The sequence below is a fragment of the Naegleria gruberi genome (genome assembly GCF_000004985.1).
Source record: "Naegleria gruberi genomic scaffold NAEGRscaffold_25, whole genome shotgun sequence".
NCBI lineage: Eukaryota > Heterolobosea > Eutetramitea > Acrasida > Naegleriidae > Naegleria > Naegleria gruberi.
The window spans coordinates 308,152-323,137 of NW_003163302.1; the positions used below are offsets into that span (position 1 = coordinate 308,152).

Here is a 14,986-nt window from a genome sequence, read left to right on the forward strand (position 1 = left end):
TATTTCTTCTGAAGATTTAGTTTCAAAAAATGTTCTTTGATAAATAAATCCATGAAAACGTCCAAAAACAATTGTTTCCTTTTCATTCTCAATTGCTATTTGAAGGGGTTCCTCTTTAAGCAGATGAAAATGTGTGGCAGATCTTACGGCAGTTGACATACTGGAGCAGCAGACATCACTGAATGATCCCTCAATTTTAATAGGTTGAAATTCTTTGACTATTCTTGGCGAAACTAATCCAGTACATTGCTTTGAATTGTTTAGTCCTGCACAATAAATTTTACCATCCTCTAATAGTAAAGCTAGATGAGAAAATCCACCAACCATCTTTTTAATTCCACAATTGATTGATAATTTCAATTCATTCAACTCTCCACTAACATTGCCAAATCCAATTCCATTCTTTCTAATAAATAGACGATTGTTTTCCAATAAGATGAATTGTGCATTATTGGTGGAACAACATGCAAATTGTTTCACTCTATATTCCGGAAATGGAAAATGAATATTTTCAACCATTTCCTCTTTTTCATAAATAGTTCCATCAATTGTCTGAACTAACCAACAAGTTGACATGATTCCACTTCCAACACAATTAAGTAATGAAGTGTGTGAGATGAAGAATTTGTGCATTTTCAATGTTTGAGTATCAAATTCAAACAAAGATCCATCCATCATTTCGAATAAAATAAATCTTGAATTATTCGAAACAACTCTCTTCATAGATTGCCCTCTTTTTGAATTGCTCAACTCAGACAGCAATGAACTAAACTTTTTTTTCTCTCCTTGAAATACGAAATATTCACTCTCACTCCCTTCGAACAGAAACATTGAATAGGAACCATCACTATTCCCACCACAACAAATATACGAAACATGTATTGTTGCATTTTCTTGAATCTCGGAGGGTGAAAAATTATTTTCTTCAGCTTTAGGAAAATTTGAAGGTTTAATTTCCATCTTGTGCCAACGAGCAGGAAAATCCAAACCTAAATTCTTAAATTTGGTGTGAAAGATTTCACCATAAACTTTGAGCATTTTTTTTGTAAACTTTTTCTGAGAGAAACGATAGACTTTGAGAATGTGGAAAATTTTCTCCACTTTTATTGGATACTATTGCAAACTCTCAAATTACAGTAACTCCTCCAAATGAATAATTTACTTTCCAATAATTATAGATTATTAGAATTGATAACAAGATGGAATTATAGAACTATAGCAGGTGAAACAAATTTCAAATCAACACATCCTTTGCCTCCCAACTACTGATTTTCAATATTGTAAATAAACTTTTAGAAACTTTTCTCAAATTAAATAATTTTAGTTTTTAGTAAACAAAAAAAAATGTCTCGAGTTGTTGTGGAACTTGTTGATTTAAATGTCGTTGAAAATTCATCATCAGATCATATTATTTATTTAATTAATTTATTGAAGAGATCATTTACAAAAAAACAACATCAATTTTCGTTGAATTTTAACATGATTGGTCAATTTGATCAACTTTCTCCACAAGATCCTGTCTTTGATATTGCCATTTCCAAAAAGTATGACACTATACTCATTCCACAGAAGGTTGGTATATCAATTTATAATAGACCAAGTAGTAGGGAAACTTTCCATCTCGAGCAATTATTCAAAGTAGAGAAACCCAATACTGAGCTTCGTTGTATGAAATTGGTTGATGAGCAAGGAGAGGAATTTATCTATGCAACAGATTACTCAAACGCTGTTGTTAAATTTAGTGTTTCGGATATTATGATACGAAAAGTTTTTTCAATTATTTGGCAATCTGAACCATTTTCTAATTTGTGGGGATTGGATGTTTTGAATGGAAAAGTTTATGCAGTTGACAATATGACATCAGTTAAAATTTTGGATTGCAAAAGTGGTGCAACTATTTCAGAAAATGCTCCAAACGTAGCAGAAGGATACGGTATTCATTTCTTGTCAGAGAAACAAGCAGTTATAAGCAACTCAAAGAAAGTGGAAATATTCGAAAGGGACAAATTTGGTAATTGGAATTCCATCAAACAAACTCAATTTCCAATGGAAGCTGCCTATGCAATTTTCTGTGAAGAATCATCCGGATTAATCTATGTTTGTGAGGATTCTCAATTACATGGATTGAATATTCATGTGGTAAGACAGAATGATTTGACATTGGTGAAATCATTTCCAATTCCTTCCTTGCATTTTGGTGTTATGGTGGACGATAAAAGTGGATTGCTATATGTGTGCCATTATGAAAGTTCGAAAATGAAGGTTAATGTTTATGAATAATTATTGAAATAAGTGGATTTTAATTGACATTCAAATATTTGAAATATGAATAATCACGTTTTAGATAAAAAAACAGTCAAGAGCTAGTTCTTCACTTTCTGATAAGCAAAAATCGTGACTAGTTACATTTCCGTAATGGTAGGTCCATATTTCACTGGAATACTTGTGAATTTTATTCTTAACTTTACGAATACCGGTCAAATTGCTGAGTGGAACAGAAAATCCTTGATTGGTCTTAATGATCTAAGGAATAACGCATTGTCCAACTTTGCACTTCCTTTATCCCTCACCAGTTGAGACTCTGTATGCATTTGATATATCTAAATTCAATCATGAATGAAGAGAGGAAGAAATATCAATGATGGTTAAATCAAGGTTGCCATCAGCACTAGGAAATTTACCAACTTGTGAAATTTCACATTTCTCTTAATGTAGGGATCTCGGCACTCCTCTAACTTTGCGCTTTTTTAAATTGTTGTCGCGATATTTCCATATAAGAAAAGAATGATAATTTCAGCCTTATTACAATTTGAATCTAGTACACGTTGCAGTACAACACTTCATTAAATTAGAATCAATACCATTCACATTTAATTTAATAATTAAAATAAATAATTATTGAGATTGTTTTACAGCTCTTACAGTTTGAGCTAATCTTTTCATCTCACTTAATTGATTAGAACATGATTTGATAATACTATTCTGTCTATCAAAAATTCCTCTCAAAGTCATATCACGAGCTGGTGGCAATGGTTGTGAATATTCGGTAACAATTGTTGGTTGAGGCTCAAATGTATTGAAATGTTGAGAAAAGTAGGATGGTTCAGTGGTGATGGTTGGTTTATCATCCAATTCAATATCATTTGATTGTGGAATTGATTGTGACTCAAATGAAATTAAATCAACATTTGATTGGGCTTCACTTGGAGCTTGTGAAATGGCATCATCATTATCAATGACATCAAATTCTTCATCTTCAAAATTTACATCACCTTCCAATTTTCTCTTACTCAACATTAATTCATATTCACCCAAAAGTTTACTGTAAATTCCACCAATAACCATGGAAGGCAAAGCAACAATCACAATACCAGACAAGATGGTCATGATAGCAATAATTCTTCCCAAAACTAAGAGTTTGGTTCTTAATAAATGTTAAATTAATGAATTAACATACCTGTAACTGGAGCCATGTCACCATAACCAACTGTAGCAATGGTAACAACGCTGTACCACATACAAATTAAAATATTTGAAAATGGTGAAGGTGTACCATCTGGTCTTAACCATTGTCCAGATTTGAGATCATATTTTCCACGTTCAGCATAATAAACAAGAGTACTACAAATAAGAGCACCCATAAATATTAAAACAGAGATTGATAAGAGCATATCCATAGATCTTCTCAATGAAACAATAAGCAATTGAAATTTAGCAGAATATCTTGTCAATTTGATAAGTTTTAAAAGTTTTAAAACTCTGAAAATTGTCAAAACTTGAAGATTGACATTTAACCAAGTACTGGCATCTGCCATATAAATTATTAAATCAAAGTAAAATGGAACGAAACTAGCAATATCAATTAAATTGGCAGGAGCTTTAACAAAATGTCTAAAATCACCCCAAGTATTTACATAAGCAGCCATTCTTGCAAAATATTCAAGCATGAAACAAACTGATAAAAATCCAGTAATAAGCAGCCACATGATTTCGAATGGGAAAAAGAATGGAAAAGATCTCAAAATTAAACATAGGGTTTGAATAACAGTCATGAGTGACGTTATCACTGTAATGATCATGGCTACATATGATGATCTAGGATGTTCCAATAATAAATATAATTTTTGTTTCCATGTTCTTTCCTTATTACTTTGTGGAATACTCTTGATAATATTAATAGTTCTTCTACTTCGGAATAGTCTTGAATTTTCAATTACTTCCAATGTTTTCTTTTTTTCCTTTTCCTCTAACTTGAGTTTTGCTTTGATTTCTTTTAAAGTGGTTGGTGGTTGTTGTTCGATAGCTTCCTTTTCATGCTGTGATGATGAGGAAGGCGATGCGGGTGTTGCTGTTGTTGTAGGTGTTGGCGTTGTTGTACTCATTTTTTTAATATTTTAATCATTTGTAAAAATTATTAGATAATAAATATTAATTTGTTTTCATAAACATTTCTGTTACTGCTTCCAAATCGAGATTATCCATGGAAATAGATGGAAGAAAGTCTTTGAGTGACCAATTCTTGCAGATCCAATAAACATGTCCTTCTTCAAACGATGGTGAAATCTTTAGGTTAAAAAAGATGACAATAATTTATGAATTAATTTTTTTTTATATTTTAAAAAGGAGAATAGCTTATTTCTTGGACTTCTTTTGTTGGATTCTCTTCAAGTAGAAAGCCAATTCAGCACCTTCCAAGACAATACCGTCAGCACGACCAACTTGACCTGGTCTAGATCTAATTCTAGCCAACAATCTACCAGTGGACAATTGTTCCTTGAGGAGAGGATCAACTTCTGGAGCCTTCTTTCTATTTTCCAAAACCTTAGCCTTGGTCTTTTCGTCCATCTTTTCCAAGAGGTCTTCCTTCTTCTTACCCAAGGAGATACCGTAGGTCTTTTCGTAGAATTGCTTGAATGGAGAAGCATCAACCAAAACAACAGCACCCTTGACGATAGCCTTAGTTCTGACCAATTCGTTGTTAGTGGCGTTGTAAACAACGTCCATGATTCTGGTTGGAGTAGACATAGCTTCAGAACCCCAAGCGAAGTTACCGCTGTTCAATCTGAGGGCTCTAACCTTGTAGTTACCACCTCTAACTCTGACCATGGAGATCTTAGTCTTACCCATCTTGGTGTTAGCAGCAGCTCTACCCAATTCGAACTTTCTCTTCTTTCTGTGGATCTTTCTCTTACCACCGGTAACACGCTTCTTATGGAGATCGCTCTTGGTAATACCTGGTTATTGATAAATAGTAATGCGATGTTAAAATTGTTTATATGTTGTTGCCAGCAACAGTTGTTATTAATATTAGTAGCGAACCTCATCTACGTACCCATTTTGACTTTGATGTATTTTTTTTCAACAAATTTTTGGTTAACTAGCAAAGAAGTTTTTTACAACCAAAACCTTCAATAAAAATTTCTCAGCTGTTCGAAAAAAGACAAGTCTGCTTCAACAAAACACTTCCCAACACCATCAGTGCATGTCTTTGAGCAAACTATCAACAGATCACATGCATCAATATTGTACTACTGGATTGACATAGTATTCACCTTCGTCTATGCAATGAAAGTATCTTCTCTTTAAAAAAGTCTTTAAATTACAACAAAAAATATGAGCAGCACCATCTTCTCCGAATCATCACCATATTTTAAATCACTCTTCCATTCATTTAAATTCCCATTTGCACCAATTAATGGTGTTTTTATCGGAAAGAGAAAGGATGATAAAACTGTGGAAATTACCGATTGTGTTCCTCTCTGTCACTCTACTTCATCAATATGTACCACTCCTTTGGTGGAAATGGCTCTTATTCAAATTGATAGAATTATTGGAGATGATTTAACAATTGTTGGATATTATTTTGGTACTGATTATGCTGAATTGTCATCAGATTTTACCGTACCATCAATTCATACTTCAATCTTTACTAAAATTTCTGAAAATTTCCCTGGAGCTTTACTTTGGATGGTATGTGTGTTTTATAATTTTCAAAATTCAAATTATTGGATTTAATATTATTATGTCTTTTGGATTTGACAATTTACATCAATGACATTATAATGATGACAAATAGCTTGAAGATAAGAAACTCAATCAACTTTCTAAATCTATGGTATTCAAGACTTATCAATTAAAATCAAGCAAATTAGTACCATGTGATTGTGATATTAAGGGTTTACAAGAATCAGATTTCCAAACACTTGCTGATCACTTAGAAAAGTCAACCTTTGATTCTCTTGTCGATTTTGAAATACACACAGACAATCCTTCACTTGACTATTTCAATAAATCCTTAAAATTGTAAATTTATATTAAAATAATACCAATTTAATACTTTTTATTGACAAAGACCAAATAATGTGGTGAGAGAAAATGTGATGTGATAAAATTCGCAAAGTTGTGTTGATAAATATTACTAAATCAATTAAAGAAATTAATGTTTTCTAATATATCTAACTCCGCAATATTTGCAACGTTCAGGGGTAGTGTGGTTAATTCTAATGTATTCTGTTGGGTGACCCATTCCGTTTGAGTGGAATCCATTACAAACAGCTGTTTCACCATCAATTTCGATTGGTGGAAGAGAGTCCAAATCCAAACCTTCAATAGATTCAGCAAAGTGTTCATCAATCATTTTCCAATGTTGTTCAGAAGCAGCATCTAATTTATAAGATTCTTCTTCAGCAGTATTGTGAATATATGCAGAGTTACCATGACCACCACTTCTGCTCACGGAAGATGAAGAAAATGAGCGAATCAATGGTACAGAAGGAAATAAGTTATTGTTGTTTTTGACGATGGAAGATACAATACGGGAGGTTCTTTGAAGAGAAAACATTTTTTTGTTTTTTAATATTTTTAAAAAATTTAAAATGATGGTTTTCTTGGCCAAAGCTTGCTTTCGATAAATATTGAAAACTCAGCAAAGATTGAATGATGACAATAAGCAAAGATATTATTCAAACTTAACGAATAGAATGAAGTTTTATTTAAGAAGTAGTATTATTTTTGAAATGGCGAAAATCCAATCCGCTTCGGATGAGTTCTATGTCATTTCGTGCCATTTCGTTCCATTAATATGATGAAATCTTAATACACAAAAACTGTAAAGAGAATAGTGGATAACTATCCAATAAACAAATCGCTACTTTTTAAAACCCAATCACTATAATTGTAAATGACAAGGATCCCTCCAACGTTCTATTAGCTTGGAATAAATTTTGCATACGTCCTCTTCTTTCTATCAATTTGCTTTGTAGAAACAAAATTCTAAATTTATAACAGTCAAAAAAATGCAATCATCTCTCCGTGCCTTTAAGTCCCTCTCGAGAAGCAGAAGCTCCTCCACCCTCTCATCATCCAGTAAGTTTAAAGTTTTATGGAGCGGATTTTAATCCTTGTATATTGTTTTGTTTTGTATAATTTTCTCTCCACTCTAAAATTTAATCATGAATTTTCTCTTTAGTAAAACACAATAGAAATGCCAGTATTTTGGACCAGTCCATTAACCAAGTACGAAATAGACAAAAACTTCTCATCATTGAACATCCGAACCAAGAAAGAGTATTTTTCATTCCTACTTGCAGTAACGGAAATACAATTTCAATGAATTTGCTCATGTCTGATATCCAAGAGTCATTGCTGGATCATGATCTTTTCAGACATCCTCATACCACTAGTGGTGGATTTTCAGAAAAGGTTCACCTCATGTATCCAAAAGAACATCACAAACGTGTTGTTAATATCCTTTCTCAAAGATCATTCAAAGATGAATCTAAGGACCCACTTGACGCCTTGTATCATCAAGCAGACTCCAATGTTAACCCAGTAACAAAAAACAAACAACTCATCAAGATGGAATACATAATACCACGTAAAGAAGTGTCTCCAAAGAAATCAACTCAATCAAAATCATCCTCCCTCAAGTCAAGCTCTCCATCTAAAGTTTCATTGAATAGACAAACTACAAGTGAACCTTCAGGTGAAGAAAATCAATAATTTCTAACTTTTGACACATTGTGTCTGTATCTTGTAAATTTTCAATTATGTGTGGGTTTGTACAGTTTGCTCACATGAACAATCCGCGGTATCTTGTACAAAAATTGAACGTTAAGTTAAATAAAGTTTTTATTCTCTTCCAATATTACAAATGTTACAACCCTAAATAATATTATTCAAAGGGCAATTCTATTTACTTTTTGAAAACAACCTTTCCATCGACAATCTTCCATTCCATTTCCTTCAAATAGTCTACTTCAGTAACTTGATCGAAACTCAACTTCTTTCTAAGAGGAGTATCCAACCAGAATGGCGACAAGGTTTCTCTAACAGAATTCCATTGAGAGAAAACTGCCTTCATATCAACTGGAGTAGCACTAGTATCAGCCAACAATGGTGAAGCAGATGTATCTTTAGCGTGATTGAACTATAAAAATCCAAACAATAATAATAACAACAATAAATTCAACAATGTTCCAATTCATCCATAATAAATAAACAAGAATAAATTATATCAATATCATATTATCACAAAGTTCCGCAAACAAGTTTTAATTATCATCACACCATCATAAATCCATCATCAAAAAATTTTAATCATCACACAATTTCCAAATATTTAAATATTTTACTACTTATCCAATATACGTACCAAGTAAGCAATACCAAAAACTGGAACGAAAATCAACACTAACTTGTTTACCTTGGCAAGGATTTGATTGGCAGTAAAAGGACCGAGAGAGGCAGAAGGGCGGATTGGCATTTTTTTTAAACTTGAAGTTTTATTTTTTTAAATGCATTCGGCTTATTCAAAATCTGAGAGAATTGAGGCGAATCGATTGTTATTGGAATTGAAACAGTTTGATTGGGAAATTGTTTGGAAATTTATTTAAAAACAAGAACAGTTTCATAGGAAATATCTGGAATTCTATTGGTAAGAAGTAATTGTCCAGTAGTTGAGTTGATTGTGAGGTCCATGTATGTTCCTTGGAATTTGTGTTGATTTTTGGCCTTTCCAAGATTTGGAATAGTGTTACCATTAAACATTGTTTCTGATCCATCTGGATGTACAATAACAATTGCATTACTTTCACAAGTGTTCATATTTCTATAACCTGCATAGATACAATTACTATTCTTGTCAAACTTCAATGATTCAATAGCACCAAGCTTTGGCAATTGTTGAGTACCAACAACTTTTCCATTTGGCTTCAAGATGGTCAACTCACTTGTGTATGAATTGGAAAGGCAAATATTACCATCCTTATTCAAACAGATGCAACTAACTTTCTGAGCTACACAATAGCCACTCATATCTTGACCAACATTGGCAAGAACTTTACCATTTGAACTATCAACTACACATACAGAAGGTTGTTGAATTCCAGAATAGAGAGAATCTCTTGCACAGTAAATTTTACCATTCTCATCAATGGTGCAATCTTTCATATCTGAATCCAATGTTACTGCCCATTTTCTTTGTCTTCCATCGATGGATATCTTGTGAAGCTTGGTTTTCTGAAGAACAATAATACCATCACCTTTTGGATCGACTTCCAAAGCATCGATTGCAAAGTCCAATTCTTTCAATTCGAAATTGTAAAGGAAATCCAAGGTTGTGGCATTGAACACAAAAATTCTAATAATGTGTCTATTCTCAGCTACAAAGATGAGGTTATTTTGTCTGTCGTAGGCAATTTTCTGTGGTTGTTGCATGGTAAGATTGAAATCTTCACGATCACCCAAACATTCAACAAAATCAAAATCTCCAGAGAAGTCAATTGGGTCTTTTGAGAGATGTTCAGTAGTTTTAACAAACTTTCTCTTGGTCATGGTTGAAGAGCTACTTGAGGTTGAAGTGCTTGATTGACTGGTCTCGTAGTCATCTTTATAAGATGGTTTTTCATCTCTTCCACGATTGTTACTTCTGACATTTGGAAGCAAATTCTTGATACGGCTTGCAGAACGAAGAATATTCTCAACATTGTTTAGAATTGAAGACATTTTGTTTTTTAGTGTTTTGATTATCATAGTTTGACCATTTTCTCTTTTTAAAATGTTTGATCTTAATGTCATCCATCAAGATAATTAAGAAATTCAAGGAACAGTTAGGAACTGAGTCATACATTAATAAATCTATTAGATCTGTATCAACCCCCTGGTCAAGAAACAATAGATCAACATGAAACGTTCAAAAGGAGTTAATCAAAGTTCTTTTGCTTTCATTCATTTGTCATTATTTGGATTTTCTTTATCAAGTTGTTTATTTACACAAATGAAATATCAGAAAACTTGTTGTTCAAGCTGGAATACAACTTGTTGATGAATTTTTCATCTTTTCTCTTCAAATTATTAGAAATGAAAGGTTGGGAGTTATTGGAAACAATTCTTTGCATGCACGATTGTACTTCTTCTTCATTGGTCGTATTACACACGTGATAATCAAACTTGGAGTCTTTACAATATTGTTGGAATAGGTTTTCATACTCGTTAATGGTTGAATTGAGTACACTTCTTTCCAAATTAAGATTGGACATGGATTTCAATTCTTCTTTCATAGAATCACAAACTTGTCTTTGATAACGAGCTTCTACTGAGAGTTTTTCTTGGAGAATATCTGGTTTTGAAAAGATTACAACCTTTCTGCTATTCTTCAATTGTTTCTTGGTCAATAATTCTTTAAAGGTCTTTAAGCTTTCGTCCATTCTATTGGTTTTGGAATCTTCTATGGATTGCTGATTGAATTCAGAGAGGGAAACAAAGAGTAACAAGACATTGGTTCCTTCCAAATCGAGTGAATTCCATCTTCTTCTTTCCATCTTCTTTCCTCCAGCTGTAACCAAATTCAATTCATGACTAGTGGAAAATCTTCTAATGGTTTCTCTTTGTGTCGAATTCGTGCTATTATATAATTGATATTTACATTTTTGAAGGCAGAGTTTACCATTCTTGAATACTTGATTCATATTTTCTGTGAAATGCTTTGCATCCTTATTCTTTTCATAGTAAGATTTCAGGCAAGTTGACCAAATTCTTTCAAAATCTGTGATAATTATTTGAATTTCATCATCTTTCGGGGAGCTAACATCTTCTGTTGATTCCTCCCCACCAAAGAGAATCTTATTTGTCATCTCTGAACATTCTGGCCATCTCTCATGTCCATCTTGTCTGTAACTCTTTGCTATCTGACTCATATGTCTACACAAACACTCAAAGTGTTCAGAAGTCGACACAGCCTTTGAATTGCTCTGATATTGCTCTGTCAATGTATTTACAAACGTACTCTTTCCACTATCTGAACCCCCCAAACACAACACATTCATTCTCTTGTTATTCATCTGCTGTTCAGTAATAGCACTGGCAGCAGCAGTAGTAGCATCAACACTCTCAATATTTACACAGTTCAAATTATCTTCATCATAACCATCACGTTCCTTTTTCTTGTTAACATCGGATTCAACATTCACTTCATTAAGAATGCAACAATCACAATCAGAATCCTTATCTTCTTTAGCGGTGATTGCTGTTGAGAGGGACTGAGAAACACACTCTATTAAACTCATTTGTTTTGTTTTATATATTGAATTGTATCTCGAGTTCCTAAAGTATTTAAATGAATTGCAGAATTGGTCTCTTGCTTTTTTGTTGTCCACCTTATTTGGAATTTTTAAAAAGATGCGCATTGAATAAGTTGATTAGAGAGGAGATGATTGAATATATTCTCGTAGAGGAATGGAGAATGACCTATTGTGTAAAAAACTATTCATGAAAGTCAATATCTCTTGGCATAAAAATTAGTTCAATAGTTGAGATTGAAGCATGTTTTGAAGATCGAACAAAAATGGAGCTATTGAACAGTGAGGATTCAATGATATGTTATTGGATGTGGAACTTGATTTATGGACTATGGATACTTTGAGGTTTTGGGGTGTGGAAAAGTTGAATGTAATTGGAATGGATTCTTGGTTGAGTTCTATTGCATGAATTGAAATTCGAGTAATATAATTAAAAACTGTTTTTGGGACAATGGCTGATAGGAGATTTGAGCATAAATAAACTTTAAGAAAGTTGTGTTTCCAGAAATGGCTTAAAAACAAAGTTAACATCAGCAAGTGTCATGAAGAGATTTTGAAATATTCCATTCCAATACAGAATTTGGGGGAGGGATTCCCTAGAAATTACATAGCCTTTCAAATAGCAGCCAACTAAATGATTCAATAATAATTTAAAAATGTTCTAGCAAATTTCTTACTTGGGTTAATAATCAAACCACTTCTAAGAAACTGCATCTTTCACATAGTGTCAAGTTTAGTATTTTTACTTGACGTGAAGAACCTGGTAATTACAAGAAACGAAAACAGCTGTTTAACAACATCTGAAGATTTATCATCACTGCCAATATCTCTCTTTCATCTGAGCTTAGAGCGCACACGATATCAAAGAATGATATCTCTCTAATGTTGTCAAATTGGCTCAATAAATTGAAAGAGTTCCATCATGAACTTAAGATCTTTGCCACCAGAAAACTTATTGCTATTATTTCTTTCCCCTGCTTCTTTACAAAATGTTTAATCTTTTAAATTCAGATCAAAATCTTGGTCAATAAACTTGAAAATTCAAGTTAAAAAAAAGCGCTAAAAAAATGAGAAAACTCTTGAACGCACAAACAATCAAATCGGGCAGCAAATTGTTGAGAAATAATTCATCATCATCATCAGCCTGTTTATATCATGAAAGTAAACAAGTTTTAAATAACAGCAGCGCTGCTGAACAAAATTCAACAACACATTTTGGATTTAAAACTGTGCTTGAATCGGAAAAGGAAAAATTAGTTGGAGGTGTTTTCCACAATGTTGCTAGTCGTTATGATATTATGAATGATTTAATGAGCGGATCATTGCATCGTGTTTGGAAGGATCAACTTATTGAATATCATTATAAACCACAAGCTGGTGGAACTTATTTAGATGTTGCTGGTGGTACAGGTGATGTTGGTTTTAGAATTGTAGAAGCTTTGAGAAGAAATTCTCCTCCTGGAGTTAAGAGTAAAGTTATCATTAGTGATATCAATCCATCAATGTTGCAAGTCGGAAAGGATAATGCTGCTAGATTGAAATTGTCTGAATCTTCTCCTAATGTTGAGATTGATTGGTTGGAAGCTAATGCTGAAGATTTTACTTCAAAGATTGAAAGTAATTCTGTGGACGGATATACCATTTGTTTTGGTATTAGAAATTGTACTCATATTGATAGAGTTTTGAAGGAAGCTTATCGTGTATTGAAGCCAGGTGGCTGTTTCTGTTGTTTGGAATTTAGTGAAGTTAATGATGTCATTGTTAAACAAATTTATGATTGGTACAGTTTTAATGTCATTCCAAAGATGGGTGAATTGGTTGCAAATGATGCTGATTCATACCAATATCTTGTTGAAAGTATTAGAAAATTCCCTAATCAAACTAAATTTAAGGGAATGATTGAAGAAGCTGGCTTTAAGAATGCCAGATATACCAACTTGACATTTGGTGTTGTTGCTATTCACTCTGGTATTAAGCTCTAAATAAAAGGGTAAAAATATGAGGTTGTTCTGAATTTTAATTTTCCACACTATTGTCCTGATATATTCATGGAAGGTCACTTTCCAATTATTGTTAATTCCCAGTTCTGCCAAGTGAGGCTGTTTTAGTTTGAGTTTTATCACTTGATAAACTGAGTGATGTTGCTGTATAGAAAAAGGAAGTTCTAATCAATCTACCCAGTAAACTCTTTCTTCCATTGATCAAGGCAAAAACAATTGAGACACTTAATAGGGTGACACCTAAGGCAAGTGGAATACTTGTCATTAAACCTGCTGTTACAATGGTCATCTCTGCGTAGGTGATGATGGCCATATTGACAAGGAATACAATGACACTGAATAGGAAAAACAATGTAAATACGCCATCTATCACTACCCACTTGTCTTTCTGATTCGATTTCTGAATGTGATTCTTCAATTCAAAACTCAATCCAAAAATGTTGATTGTGCAAATCATTAATAACAATAAAAAACCAACACTCATAAATCTGAATAGCAAATCCATTGCAACTATACTAATAGAGATGGAAAAAACAGATGTATGTAAGAAGTAGACAAAGGCCATTGAGTAAATGTGCTTTCTGTGTGAAACGAAAATATAATGAATCATTACTCTATTGGAAAGTAAAAAGTATGTCAGCGAAGCAAATGGTGAAAAGATAAGTAAGGGTGAAAAGATAAAGAATCCATTAGAAAGGAGAACTCTTGCCTCATAAACGCTTGCAAATTCATACTTTCCAAAAGCATAGTAATTTCTTGCGAGTGGTAAAACCATTCGAAAGCAATATAAAATCAGTGTTAGTGAGGTGCCAATTATTGTAAACAGAACACCGCCATGTATCAGTATCCTTCTCAATATTTCTCCAATATAGGTATGCTTTTTAATTCTCAAGAAAAATTCCAAATTCCTCGAATGTTTAAAGTACTTGTCTCTAATTCCAAATTCCTCTCGTACTGTTTTCAAATCCTTAAAAAGTTGAAAAATTACACTCAGTGGTATGTTAGTGAGTAGTGCACAAGCAATCAAAAGAGGTGCAAAGCAAATTAACCAAAAATAATCATATTCAGGTAGCTCCAATGATTCATAACCTAATGCATGTAGATTATTATCAATGAATGCAAATTTTAAGAAAATTAGTAGAGTAGATATTAGTATTAATAGGTAGGATAATGGAAAATATAGTGATCTAGTCAATTGATACATTCTATCCATTGACACTCTTCGATCTTCCAGAAACTCATTAAATGATAAATATTGATTCCTCACTTTTGTATAAATATTGAACCAGTTGAACCCCTTCTTCTTTTTTTGTGATACAATTGAAATAGTTGATGGAACTCTGCTGATCAAACTCTTGTTCATATTCTCAGATTCCACAATATTAACCGATGAGGATGCAGCAGTACTGT

At 32.8% G+C, this 14,986-nt stretch overlaps 10 protein-coding genes across 10 annotated transcripts; 4 read left to right on the plus strand and 6 right to left on the minus strand.

The window, feature by feature from the left end:
* Positions 1-1,344: 1,344 nt before the first annotated feature.
* NAEGRDRAFT_67868 (uncharacterized protein) lies at positions 1,345-2,280 on the plus strand (the record flags this gene model as incomplete). Its single annotated transcript, XM_002676916.1, has 1 exon — positions 1,345-2,280. One exon carries the CDS (start codon positions 1,345-1,347, stop codon positions 2,278-2,280), a length of 936 nt encoding a protein of 311 aa, XP_002676962.1.
* Positions 2,281-2,895: 615 nt separating this feature from the next.
* On the minus strand, positions 2,896-4,382 carry NAEGRDRAFT_67869 (uncharacterized protein; the record flags this gene model as incomplete). Its single annotated transcript, XM_002676992.1, has 2 exons — positions 2,896-3,410; positions 3,458-4,382. The coding sequence occupies 2 exons, from the start codon at positions 4,380-4,382 to the stop codon at positions 2,896-2,898; spliced, it is 1,440 nt and encodes a 479-aa protein (XP_002677038.1).
* Positions 4,383-4,589: 207 nt separating this feature from the next.
* On the minus strand, positions 4,590-5,379 carry NAEGRDRAFT_36760 (uncharacterized protein). Its single transcript, XM_002676993.1, has 2 exons — positions 5,333-5,379; positions 4,590-5,234 (listed from the first exon to the last, which is right to left on the minus strand). Exons 1-2 carry the CDS (start codon positions 5,334-5,336, stop codon positions 4,633-4,635), a joined length of 606 nt encoding a protein of 201 aa, XP_002677039.1. The 5' UTR covers positions 5,337-5,379; the 3' UTR covers positions 4,590-4,632.
* Positions 5,380-5,613: 234 nt separating this feature from the next.
* On the plus strand, positions 5,614-6,307 carry NAEGRDRAFT_67871 (uncharacterized protein; the record flags this gene model as incomplete). Its single annotated transcript, XM_002676917.1, has 2 exons — positions 5,614-5,970; positions 6,077-6,307. The coding sequence occupies 2 exons, from the start codon at positions 5,614-5,616 to the stop codon at positions 6,305-6,307; spliced, it is 588 nt and encodes a 195-aa protein (XP_002676963.1).
* Positions 6,308-6,311: 4 nt separating this feature from the next.
* Positions 6,312-6,841, minus strand: NAEGRDRAFT_79857 (NADH dehydrogenase; the record flags this gene model as incomplete). Its single annotated transcript, XM_002676994.1, has 1 exon — positions 6,312-6,841. The coding sequence occupies one exon, from the start codon at positions 6,839-6,841 to the stop codon at positions 6,437-6,439; it is 405 nt and encodes a 134-aa protein (XP_002677040.1). The 3' UTR covers positions 6,312-6,436.
* A 454-nt stretch (positions 6,842-7,295) lies between these two features.
* On the plus strand, positions 7,296-8,142 carry NAEGRDRAFT_79858 (uncharacterized protein; the record flags this gene model as incomplete). The annotated part of the gene is made up of 2 exons (XM_002676918.1): positions 7,296-7,365; positions 7,469-8,142. The coding sequence occupies 2 exons, from the start codon at positions 7,296-7,298 to the stop codon at positions 7,999-8,001; spliced, it is 603 nt and encodes a 200-aa protein (XP_002676964.1). The 3' UTR covers positions 8,002-8,142.
* Positions 8,143-8,194: 52 nt separating this feature from the next.
* Positions 8,195-8,764, minus strand: NAEGRDRAFT_67874 (uncharacterized protein; the record flags this gene model as incomplete). Its single annotated transcript, XM_002676995.1, has 2 exons — positions 8,195-8,428; positions 8,654-8,764. The coding sequence occupies 2 exons, from the start codon at positions 8,762-8,764 to the stop codon at positions 8,195-8,197; spliced, it is 345 nt and encodes a 114-aa protein (XP_002677041.1).
* A 122-nt stretch (positions 8,765-8,886) lies between these two features.
* Positions 8,887-10,005, minus strand: NAEGRDRAFT_49274 (uncharacterized protein; the record flags this gene model as incomplete). The annotated part of the gene is made up of 1 exon (XM_002676996.1): positions 8,887-10,005. One exon carries the CDS (start codon positions 10,003-10,005, stop codon positions 8,887-8,889), a length of 1,119 nt encoding a protein of 372 aa, XP_002677042.1.
* A 263-nt stretch (positions 10,006-10,268) lies between these two features.
* NAEGRDRAFT_49275 (uncharacterized protein) lies at positions 10,269-11,564 on the minus strand (the record flags this gene model as incomplete). The annotated part of the gene is made up of 1 exon (XM_002676997.1): positions 10,269-11,564. One exon carries the CDS (start codon positions 11,562-11,564, stop codon positions 10,269-10,271), a length of 1,296 nt encoding a protein of 431 aa, XP_002677043.1.
* Positions 11,565-12,643: 1,079 nt separating this feature from the next.
* NAEGRDRAFT_36765 (ubiquinone/menaquinone biosynthesis methyltransferase) lies at positions 12,644-13,588 on the plus strand (the record flags this gene model as incomplete). Its single annotated transcript, XM_002676919.1, has 1 exon — positions 12,644-13,588. The coding sequence occupies one exon, from the start codon at positions 12,644-12,646 to the stop codon at positions 13,556-13,558; it is 915 nt and encodes a 304-aa protein (XP_002676965.1). The 3' UTR covers positions 13,559-13,588.
* Positions 13,589-14,986: the final 1,398 nt, after the last annotated feature.